At 26.5% G+C, this 13,860-nt stretch overlaps 1 protein-coding gene across 1 annotated transcript in view; it reads right to left on the reverse strand.

Moving 5' to 3' along the window:
* The window catches only part of LOC113550912 (protein sprint-like), an 85,401-nt gene that overhangs the window by 64,931 nt on the left and 6,610 nt on the right, over nucleotides 1–13,860 (reverse strand). Inside the window, 1 exon segment of the mRNA XM_026952867.1 lies at nucleotides 8,855–8,931. Within this exon segment, the coding sequence (XP_026808668.1) occupies nucleotides 8,855–8,931 (77 nt within the window).

Consider the following 13,860-nt stretch of genomic DNA (forward strand, 5'->3'; position numbering starts at 1 on the left):
TTTGAATTGCTATACTAAGTGACTGTAAAAAAATATGTCGGAAATATTCAAAAGGTTTTATGACTGTTTTCAGTTAGAAACCTTTTCGGAAACCTCAATTTATTTAAGTGCCGACATAACGGCAGCAAAAGTGTCCAAGACGGTCGAAAGGTAAGTATGAGAGAGGTACTGCTACAATGATAACGATGTTTACTTAAACGTATGATAGCAAAAAGCACTTGACTAGATGTTGTTTACGTGTTACTTTATACAGTGGCTATAATAAACATGGCACGTGGAAATATACCCTAAATACATAAATTTGTTTTAGTGCAATACCTTTTTTTAAATTATACACCCATATAAGTACTTACTAAGTACGTCCGCCCACTTTTAATGAAAATCTAGTACCAATGATAATAATGAATAGTTTATATCTACTTATGAATTAGTAAAAAAAAAAAAAACTCTCTGATAGAAACATACAAATAATACAACTGAACCATAATCTATAAGTGCATCCGTTTTCTGTAGTTTCATCGTCGTACACATATAAATCAAGATTTTTATTTGGTAAATTTCCAACTGAGATTTCGTCACTAAGTAATAGAGTGTTAATGAAGTTTATGTCCGTTTCCGTTTCTTCCTAAGATTTTATATATTTAAATATTTTAGAGTAAGTGAGATGTTTGCAGATTTACTGAATTATTTGGAACTATATTGCCAACAGATTATTTCTTTAAATATAGTATACAATATATAAAATGTATTATACTCGTACGACCAAATAAAATCAAAAAGCAAACTTACACAATAAATAATTCTTAGTTACCTATTACGTATTATTATTATTATTATTATTATTCACATCATTTAAATCATTATTTATCACAATTAATTTGAATTAAATCTCACACACATATTTATAAATACACATAACCATACAAGATCTCTTTACACATTTAATTTCATTCTGGGAATTCTTTCGATGTAAATATTTAAAAATTAAACTATTACAACATGTACCTATTAGATTATGTATACACATTACTACTGTTATAACTTATAATACTATGGAACATTTCGTATTAAATAAATTATACAACTATAATAGCCAATAATTATAATTTAAGTAAAAGAATATTATTAAAAAAAAAAAAATTAAAAACACTTTAAGGTTAATATTAAATCTTCCTCTTTGAAATAATTTATAGAATTAATAAAATTATAATACAAGTATGATTATTATATTTTCTTTTCACTTGTGTTTTGTAGGTACTTATCATAGAGATAGTTAAGGAAGTACTTAATCGGTATGTAATAGTGAAATTTACAGCCAATATATCATTACACTTTTCGACAACGCAAACTATAGCAGAACTACCGAATTGGATTAAAAATAATAATAGAAAATAGACAATATAATAAATGGATGAGATGTTGCTTAAATACGAGTATCTACAGCCAACGCAGGTAATTTTTTATATAGTATTTTTGTATGTTCGTATATATTCTATATTATACTATACACAGTATAGAAAACAGTAATTGAAAACGTTAATTTGTAGATTTAAAAACAGAGTTTCAATGTTGAGAGAAACAATTTTAAAGTTTAAACTGTACTCATTTCACCCATTTAATTATCAAAGTGCAACTGGCAAAAATAAAAAACCACATAAGTTGTCTATAAAAGCTTTTACGGAATCTATCGTCGGTGTTCGTAATGGGCTTTGACGTAGTTTACGAAAATCTATTAAACTGGTATAATAAGCCAATTATGAGTCTAGACACACAACCCCAGCGTTGGACCTTCAGCAAGGAATCAGGGTAAAGTAAACTAAGCATCGTGGAATATATAATAATTATTAGTAGATTTATGCGAAATGACCGGTCATAATTCGGGGCTGCTGCGGTAGCTAATTGTCCACAGGCACGGTTTTATGATCCAACTGAGCGGCCGTTAAAACAACATTCTAAGGCAATAATCCCATCGATATTTTGTTTCTCCCCTCCAATATTCGAATGAAATATAATAATGGTCACCCCTCTACCACCACCTCATACACGTCTGTCGGATTATGGTTCAAAAATGTTATATTACATGCATTGTAAAATTTATCGTACACACGAGAGGGGAAGGCATGGGATGTTCGTAATGAAGCCATAAATTAACATCTTGACGACAGGAGCGCCTCTACTGCCACCCTCACAACACCGCTGTGTATAGGTATGAACCGCAATTACAATAACAATTCATTATTGTTTGCGTGTATATAATGATAAAAATTAGAGAAAACGTCGGTTGCAACTGGACCCGAGCATAAAATACATCGACTATCGTCCAACGTACTGGAGCATATAATATAGGTTATATATTATATTAGGGGAAATTATTATTTGACATATTAATAGGGATTATCATTTTTATTTATGTTTTTACCAGTTTTATAAAAAAAAATCATTGTACATACGCAACAAAAAAGTAACCATCTAATGTAACCAAATAATTTATGACTTAAAAATCCAAAACTCAAAAGTATGATAAGTCCATAGTAAAGATAAGTGTATTTTTAAAAATATTTCCCAGAAGATCTACAAACGGTGAAGACCAATTATCAAACCAAGTGCCATTAATGTTAGTTTAATCAATTTTAATAATATTATTCACTTTCAGAAGAACAGAGTAATAATTTCAACAGAGAACATCCCGAAAAAAGTATAAAATTATGTAAATTTAAAACTTAAAACATTATATCTTTGAAAAAATATATAACTTATGATACTTAACTTTTTAATGTAAACTGTTTTAACTAGATTCTTAATTTCATAACTAAGCGGAATATTTTCCAAATATTGTATGTATAGCATTGATTATCAAATAATTAAAAAATATTTTAAAGTTATAGTGAACTGCCTATATAAATAAAAATACTTTATCGGTATAACAAATAATAGTCTAATATTACTATGTGAAGTTATACTTCCTACTATATAAAATTTATAATACACACCGCATACATAATTATGAGATGTTCATTAAATATTACCATAACAAAAATAAAATAATAAGAAATTAGACAAATTGTATTGATGTTTTTAACATAACATTTTAATAAATAATTAAATTTTTATATTTATAATACTAAGATGTATATGGTAACAATTACTTTAAAGTATAAATATAAATTCTATTGTTCTAAAAAACTGTATTAAAATTGTTACACTGAATTCAATTTACTTTTATTTTATGATTGTGTAAATTAGCTAATGGATAAATGTACAATACTTACGCAATTGAAACTAGCGCAACCAATTTAAAATAACAAAGAACATTTCTCTTTTAACACATATTTAATTCATGAGAACCTAACAAATTTTGAACTTTAAATTAATTTTATGTTTAAAAATACAATACACTTTATAACTTTACAAGAATGACGTTAAAAAAAATAATATCTTATCCTAAAAACACATTAAATCAATTTTAACACCCCAGACAAGTACATTAGAAACCAAATTTTTACAAAGAATAATCCGTTGGTCAAAACTAACTTAAAAAGATTCTAAATAAAAAAAAAAATCATTCTAGACAACATTGTAAAATAAAAACATGGTTCACAACCGTTTTTCAAAAATATGCATGATAATTTAAAAATTAAAACTATTTGTCAAAATATAAATCATAATAAATAACTTTAAATAAAATGACATTCAATCGACATCGACTCTATAGCTTTCTTCGTGTGCTATTCTTCTTAGTTTAAAGTTTGGTTGTGTGTGTACTTTCAATAACAATTGTTCCACTATTCAGTTTTCTGGTACCCCAAATAGTGAAAAAGTGTATAGGTTTTCTCCCCCGTAAATTCGCTATGGGAATTCCCATAAAAGCGATTTATGATCAAGTCCGGTATGCGTTTTATTGTGGCCACAAGAATGTCGTATAGATGCATTTAAGCCCCGTAATAGAAACAAATAAGAATGACCAGCTAGGCTGTTATTTACACGGAACCATCCTTGCAATCCTTAGGGAACTGGAAAGGTCTAAGGCCTAGGCAAAAATGTACGAAAAAACTTGAGACAGTAAATCGTGCTTACATAAAAAAACTGCGAAGCATTAACCAACACCTATAGTAAGGAATAGAGCACCTCGCTGTAGTGAAAACAATGAAGAGGTCCTCATTCACAATTTAAATAGTCATTTTTAGTATTTTCTATGAAATTTTAAACAATGTTTGCTATATGCAACAACTAAATTTTTAATTTAAAGATTTTTTTCTTTTATAACAATTAAGAAATAGAAGTAGAACCTACTATGAATTTCAAGATTTACAAAACTAACATGTATATTAAATATTAAATTGTTTACTTAATTGCGTAAAATTAAATACTATAACTATTTATTTTTAATATTCGTGTAACAAAATAAACAACTAAAATAATATGATTTATATGTAAAATTAACGAAATACAATTTAATTTCATTAAAAAAAATTAATATGAGGGTAGGTACTAAGTATAGTATGTAATGTAGGTACAATGAAATTACACTAAATATTATTTTTTAATTACAGTTTGATAATGCAACTAAAAGCTATACATTGCGAGATATAACTTCTCTATTTGTTTACATGATAATATGAATATCCGAGTATGTAAAACGGCTATTTCTTTGCATTTCCCATTTCTATTTACTTCCGTTTCCGCCTTTTGATTTCAGTCGCTCGAGGCAAACAGATGAAACGTTAATATGGGAATGTGACAGCTGTGTGTCTGAATGGAAATCTTTGAGAACGACCCTCTTTGGCTTTGGATAAAAAATAAAAACTCTCCATTTCAAAATCGTAAATATACCTCAAAAAAGATTTTTCTCTTACATCGATCTGTTATTTTTAACAATATATTTTTTCAAATACCCTAACTTATCAACGTAGTGACGTGGAATCGAAATTAATACTAACTAATGGTTCTGGGTAATATGTCACTTGTGATGGAATACTTCTTATATCTTGTGCAATGATAAATGACCTGTACAAATGTAATAAAATATAAAGTTGTCAGAGTTATTGGACAGATCGACTTTTATAAAATCTAAAATTATATTTGACTGCAAGGAAAGTTGGAACTTTTTGACCAGTAATTTATTTTTAACTTATAAGAAATATGGGCTTATTTAACAGTTTTGGACATTTAGAAAATGAAAAACTAAAATACGAATCAGGCTGTACTATACAAAATAATATGATATATAAAGACGGCGTTTTAAATAGGCAATAACACTTCACTTATGAACAGAGTAAGATCTCATAATTTTATATGATGTTAAATTTATTAGCAAAACAAAATAAAACTAAAGATTTTTATAAATAAAATTAACAAAATAATTTATAATATTATAGATACATAAATAACTCTTTAATGTTTTAGTTGGAAAAATTATTTCATACGTTAATTTCTCGTAAATCTAGATTTCATTACGCTTAAGTAATTCATGAAATACAAAAAATAAATATGCAAATACGTGTATTCTAGTAAATAAATAAAATATTAATTTAATTTAAAAACAAAATATCGCTAGATATACCAAAATTTAAAATAGGTGTATATTTACAGGTGAGGTGACCTGATTTTTATTATAAAAATATAATTAATTTCTACGCTTGTTTTATGGAGTTTATATTGAGTATTGTTAAATTACTTCTTAACAAAATAAACTAAAAGAAAAAATAACTGTATAAAATTGTATATAAGTGGATACCCACATTAAATAATAAATAAAAAAAATCAAACCTTCGGAAAATGTACACGCAACAATATTGTTATATTGTAAATTATTATTATTGTTAAGCTTGGTTGGTTCAATTCCAAAAGAGCTTTAGATGAAAGTTATACCGTATACTAACAATATACTAAAATAATAACTATTATATTTGTGAAGACTTCGACGAGTAAATGTTGAACAATTTTTACAATGTAATCATTGTTTAACGGCAAATTGAGAGACTAAAAACGAAAATCCAATTGTCGAAATGTCCTTATATCTAGTTATGGTATTTCATTTAAAAACAGTACGTGTGACATAAACCGAAGTGTAACATGAATTTGCGACTTCAAGAGTATATTATGATCCAGACACTCAAGGAAGTGTGCGTGTTGTTTCATTCTTTCAGCAGTGAAAAGGGGAAAAATCCCGTTTTCACTCTCTCCCTTTTACATTTCGCAATGATAGTGTTGCGGCCAACCTTAAAGCTTTAGTTGTAACCACCCTCTACTGGCCACTGTCGTTATTAGTTTCGGATTAACAAAAGGGATGCCCCAGGAATGTGATCATGGAATGCAGACCACGGCGGAATCATAACCAAAAACAACAATTATTTCAACAGCATAAATCACCGAGGAGAATATACAACAACGGAATGCTTATCTCTTACGGTACATAAAACAAGGGTTTGAACTATAAGGGAAATTTAATTTTCAAAAATATGGACCATTAACGTGCATATGGGAAAAATAATTTAAAACGAGTAGTTTTTATGTATACTGAATTTTATAGCACACGAGTAAGTACCTACAACTTTGGTGCTCACAAATAACAGCTAAACTGTATGTTTGTTAACAATTTTGAAATTAAATATCACATGAATAAACATTAAGACCAAAATAATAAATTGTACACCACGTGTAAAAAGATACAATTAGTAAAGAACTCTTACAAGCTAATATTAAAACAACAGAACAAAAATACCACTCAAAACTTTACTTGTATAATAATATTGGACATTGAATAATTTTATTGTTGACACATATCACGCATCTAAACAAATAGTCAAGTTTTCTATATTAAAGACGTATACTAATAGAAGTATAAGTTAATAACATCATAAAATTACTTATATATTAAAATAATAATATATATTATATTTTTGGTTTTATCATTAGGAGTTGCAATAAAATTATATTTTTAACAAAATATTATTTAATCATATTGATACTCTATTGTTAGGTTACAAAGGAGAACAGCTACTCTGTCGATATTATTAGCGTTGAGCTATTTTAAGATTACACGAACAAAATAATAATTTGTCAGAACGTGGGTCAAGCACCATCTGCTGGGTGGTGTTCTCTGAATACAAACGGCCTAAAAATCACATAGCTTTCTTCTATGTATATACACTTTCTCTATAATATTATTGCCATTATTTTCACAGTTTTTACATTCAGAATTAAATGTAATATGTAATCCAAGTCAAAATAAATAAATAAAAATGAATGATATCTTAATAAAATAAATGCAAACAACATTTCACCAATAAATAATGTAACGGCTCCAAAAATATTGTCATATTATCATCAATGAGTTAAATAAATTGTTTCGATTAAATATTTTAATTATATTTATGTTTATATACTGCAGTATGTATATAATCTATACAATCATAATACATAAATTAGTTTTGTGTTATCTTTTATTATACGACTTAAAGATGGACAATTGTCAACCCAATTAAATTTATTGGCATATAAAAGATATTAAAAGCTTAAGTACATATAATTGCAAAATTCAAGGACAAAAAATATTTTTAATGGATTTTCCAAATAAAATGAGTAACTTTCTATTAAAAGTTATAACATAATGAGGCTTTAATTTTAAATATTTAAAATAGAAAATATTAAATTTTTAATATTTTTATGTAATTACTACTTGTACAATATATATTGTATTTTTATAAATGAAAAAAAACTAAAATGTTAACAATTTAATGCCAAACCTTAAGAAAAATTATTTAAATATTTAAATCTAAATGTAAATGTGTTTATTTTATTTATTACATAAATCTACTACGAAAAATAAAACGGAAAAAAGCTTTTGTCGAAAGCTCGGCAATATTTATGGAGGGTCCGAGAAATATAGATCTTATACACCCTAAATAACGGCATTGGAACCGGACGGACACTATATCCCGTGTACTGAGAATAATTCGTTTCTGGTACTAAGGCGTTACATGTTAGGGAGGTATATTTGAATCAGAATAAAACGATAAATCGGTTTTCCGGAACAAACAAACTGTATAAATGAGCATGAATAAAGAAAGCATTTGGAATACCCCTTCATCGAAATCGGTAGAAATAATGTTTAAAACCTGTAGGTGAACAACGTACCTACCGAATGCTATATAACTATAATATATTATGTCAAATGTCTGTTAAAAGAAAATGATTGCAACTACTCGTAGATAGGTATATAAAATATATTATTATTACTTGACTGTGTGCGATATAATATATTACAACAAATAATGAAATCTGGATGAGTAACTCCAATAAAGTAAAAATTTGTCGATTTTTTTAATTTAATACGAATCCGTTAAATTTCGGTTTCGAACACTTCACGATACTTTAATTTTCGCCAACAGAATAAGCGTAACGAATACCATCACTTATATTGTTTACACATGTCAAACCACTACCATACCCTTAAACTCAACTTAACACTGTCGCCGTACCTACGTATTGATAAATTATTGTTATTTCGGATAAGTATACCACTCACAAGAAACGTACGTGCACGACGAACGGAATAGCAACTGTCGGCAGCGACAAACATGTTTCATCTACGGCGACAATGGCAACGACGGCGAACACAATCCAATATCCACTGAACGTGAGTTAAATACACGAGTATACACGCGTAAACAATATTATTTCAATAACACGCATCGAACCGAGTACAATTTATTCATAATTTTATACTTCACCGATTATTAGATAATAAAAAAATTGACCCTACCATTTTATGTATTTTTTTTTATTTACAGAATTATTTATTATTGTACCTCTTATATCTGAAATATATTATTATTATTATTATCTATCTTACCTGTTTAACGTAGTGGGAGGCGAATCGTAAAGGTCCGTAAGCATGTAGTCCAGATCATTGGCAACGGCACTCAACAACTGTAACACAAATGTAAAGCGTAAAAGTGGAAGAAAAACATCAAGAATTAAGTGTTCTAATGTTTACAGCAAAGAGTAGTCATGGTAACTGGGAAAATACCGCATACGGTATTGTATAATTCTGGTAATATATTGTATATGAATTACTTTTTATAAAGGTACCCTTTGTTTTTCTATATTGTTAGACAAAAATTCTTCTCTAAGACAGGTTTTACAAAGCAATATGGTCCTAAGAATATTATTTTGTTTTGTGCTATCATTATTATTATGTGAAATACATGTTAATTGTATTCAATTATAATAAAACGTTTCATGATTTTCAATTGTACAACTCCAACTATCATTGATTTTAACCGCAATGACCGGTGATCATAACAATAAAAACTAAATACAGTATTTTAAAATACAAAAAATAATACATTCTTTGAATTATTGTACATTTGCACTAAAAACTTACAACTCTGTACTCATTTTAGTAACATAAAGGTTTGTACGGAATTAAATACTATTATCCTAGAACTAAAACTATAAACACACATAATCAGCGATTTATTTTTGTAGAACTAAAATAAACACATCATAATACACTATAATAGTAATTTTTGATTAAATTTTATAAATTGGTATTTTCCGATCATTAAAAAGCATGATCAAAGAATTATTTAAAATATAAAATATACATATTAGGGATTAGCAAGATATGTTTTTAGTTATTGATGAACGGGTTCATCTATACCTACATGCATTTTCTAATTATATTCTAAGTTCTAACATGCATATATTTCTATTATTTATAATTTTAAGACTAAACAATTTTTTATAAAATACCTCTCAAATATATACTACTAATGTTTATATTTTAAATTGTAATTAATCAAAAATAATGTATATTTTTTTACGAATTATATAACACAGAATAGTAACTATTAGTAGTACTACTACTAGTATTTTTCACATTTTTAATTATTTTATACTAAATTAAAATTTAAAATTAGGTACATATTCAACTATTCACTGATTTTATCTTCATACGACGAACGTATAACTAATACTTATTTGAACTTAAATTGTACACATTAATATTTGTACTATCTACAGCGTCTTTTTTTTAATACCATATATACCTAATAATTATATATATTTAGTAACAAAAAATTGTTCGTATAGAAACTTTACTAAATTGGAAAAGTTATTTATGAAGGGATAATATTAGTTTTTCGATATATAAAACAATTCTTCACGATTTTATCTTTTTATAACTTCTCCTAATAGGATAACGTTATTTTCTTTTACATTTCTATTACATTCATAACATAATATATGACTATTTGATACAATATAAATAAAAGTTTTAATATAATTTAAACAACACTATGTTGGCACTAAAGTCAGATTAATTTACAATAATAATTGTATGATCAAAATCAAGAAATATTAAACACTTTACTAACTTAAACTACTATTTTTTAATAAATTGGATGATATTATTAAGTTAACCATAATACTGATTACCAATTTTAATTTTAATTGTTGTTTATATTAAGTATATATAAATATGTTTACTTTAATTTACCATTAATTAAACAAAAGTTTTATTTTATCTATTAACAATTTATTATATGAAAATTGCACAGTGTTTATCTAAAATGATCATTTTATAAATATTTATTTTGCAGTGTTCTTTTTCTGCAACAGAGTCCCGTTTTTACTTATTACAAAATATAAAAATTCATAAATCAAATATTTTTAAAGTTCGTTAATTTCATATTTTTGCTACATAGTTTTATATTAAATTACAGTGCAAATTTCAGATAAGCCGATCAATGAAATACAATTATTTAATACATGTAAACAAGACAACTCGATCGATTTTTCTTGGAAATGCCTGGTGTCACGCAAAGAGAAATTGTCACCAACTGTTTAAGCTGCTTGTCTAAGAAAAAAATGTTCAAACCGGATCGCATGTCATTCGGCTTTCAAGCCCCCGATGTAACTTTACACGAGTCCTGAATATAAAAATAAAAAAACAGAATGTGAAAGCTACACATGACCGACTCTTGGGAGAGACAGTGAAAAAAGGCTTTTGCAACGTACGTCACAAAAACGTAATTCACGTGATGTGTAAAAAAAACTATCATTGGGGGAAAGAATATACACAATATACGATTCAATTACGTTTCATGTGCATTGTTGAGATTGCAGTTTTCATTAACGTCAGTAGTCTGTGCTGCAATTTTGAACGAATAAGACAACTTAATTGAGGACATTGTAAATACAATTCATCCCAATAACGATTTTTCTATGTACTTTAGAGTTTAGTTAAATAATACATACACGCCATACACATAAGTGCTATATGATATAATAAAATGAAAATGAATTTCATAAGCCTACCTAAGACACAACTATAATAAAATATTATTTTATTTATTAAAAATAAAGGATATTATAAAAATCAATTAATACTAAACAAAACAATAATCGACATTTTTATATTAAAAAATAAATGTACTAAATATAATATTTCTTATGTAAATTATTTTAAACAAATGTATAATAAAAATTAATAAATTTTGAACGAAATTATAAAGGCAATACAATTTAGTTTCTCTTCTCTTTACAACAATTCATATATTACAGTTATAATATTATATACAATTCTTAGTAAGTAACAAGATTCAAATGATTGAAATATTTCTAATCATTAAATTGAAATTGTATCCATTTTTAGAAACATCGATTTTTGTTTTTTATCTTTCTAAGCATACGACTACAATTTAATTTACAATAATAATAAATACTATATCAGGAAATTTTTACTGATGCTACTTGAAGTTGTTTTTGTGGTAGGTACCTATTATAAGTTATTATTTGCTTTCAAATGTATATTAAATATTAATAATACACAACCTATCATGCGTGGTAAGCAAAGTGAAAGAAGTGCGACCAATAACTGGGTATACATTTTTATCCTGTACTGTCTTAGTATTTTATAAATTTGATCAATACCACTACTATTGAATAATATATGTATTTATTATTAACAATGTTATAAAAAAAAAGAAAAATACTCGTGTTTTGAAAATAATTTTATTTCCATGAACAAAGTTTGTTTGCAAATTCTATTTTCAGAATTGTTGTTTTAACGAGGGCTACGGAGTGGAGAGTCGTTTATGTAAATGCGAAACGAAATCAACGAAATCCCTTCTTGGCAGTAACCTGCTGTTGTTGATGGAATATTACTATAACCGTGGATGTGCGGAAGAGATTTGTTTTGGTGTGAGAGAAATCATAAAGAATACCACCACCACTGCAGCTACCTACGTATTATTTTATATAAATGTATAAGTACATAGGGGGTAGGCAAATATGTAAATATTGGGGAAAAGCAAGGACGGCGGTTATGATACCTCGTTTCGAGTTAAACGCGAAAAATATGCTAAGATCACGGAAGTTATCTTAAGGCGGACCAAAAGAGAATTGAATAAACGGAATACTTTCGCATACTATACGTGATATTACACCTGCAGAAAATCTGAGATACACACACACACATGTATTATACATACATTTATATATATTATATATACAATAACAATATTCCAGCCACAGCACATAAATCATATACCACGACCGAGATTTATTTTTATAATAATATTAAATACGTGAAAATCATATATATTGCATAATACCTGAGCAAAAAAATATATTTTATAAAAAATAATTTATCTTATTTTTATAATTTGAGAAATTCTAAGGTTTTGTAACATACAATGACTTTACTTTAAGTTTTTTTTTATTTAATTCCAGTTAGAACAACTTATGAGAAATCTATTACAAGCTATTTTTAAGTATCAAAATTAAAACTTTACAAAATTATTTCCAAATTGTAGTGTTTGAAAATTTTATCAATAATTAAGCATCAAATTGTGTATTTTCGATATATTTTAATTACTATAAGAACAACTTCTGAGGACTCATACCACTATAAGTATATAGAATACATTATTTTGTTTCTTTGATCAACATAAAGGAGGTCACTTTCTAATAACAATAATCAATAGGTGTTAGTTATCAACAAATTTTAACAAAGCATTTGTTGTTCTAGAAATCGACCTGAATTGTTTGAACATTTGACAAAAGAATAAACAATGTATTTTAACGAAGATTCTATCTAAAATCTAGTACAATAAATGACAAAAAAATACTAATACATCAAGTATTACTTGTCTTGAAAATAATTTCTACCAAACGGATAAAATATATTTCACTATTTTTTTTTTTTTTAATGTCTTCGAGGGTAGGCTGATGTATTTGGACCTTCAGGCTATGTAGACGGTAGAGTATAATGTTTATACGAATATTTTGAAAACGATAGTCTTTCTTCTCCCTTTTTAAATAAGATACAAATAATGATTTGGTTTTTCCCCTCGTAAGTCGACTCATCATTATAGAAATATTACAACAATAGTTAATCCCTCCCCCGTCCAACCACTAAAAGAATAAAACATTAAGCCTGTAATAATAATTATTATTATGCTTTGTAAATACTATACATAATGTGATTACACTGTATGAAATAATAAACAGCATACAAGATACAATAAATGACATTAATATGTATATTGTACCTATTCTATTTATTTATTATTGTTTTAAGATTCTATTCACTCCAGTCTAAAATATACACAATAGAAATACAATATTTAAGCTCTACGTAGTTTTAAAATTTTTGGATAGTCAATTAAAATTAATGATTTTTATTTTTTATTATTAATTACTTAAATGCGTGTATTCTCCAATAATTAAATATTAAGCGTTCAACTAAATATTTAAAATAACAATACATTTAATGTATATTATAATAAACCACATTTTTTAAAATATAAAACTTTATAAAAAGTAATAAAAAATGAAACAAAGTAAATT

This window comes from Rhopalosiphum maidis, chromosome 2 (assembly GCF_003676215.2).
Source record: "Rhopalosiphum maidis isolate BTI-1 chromosome 2, ASM367621v3, whole genome shotgun sequence".
Classification (NCBI taxonomy): Eukaryota; Metazoa; Arthropoda; class Insecta; order Hemiptera; family Aphididae; genus Rhopalosiphum; species Rhopalosiphum maidis.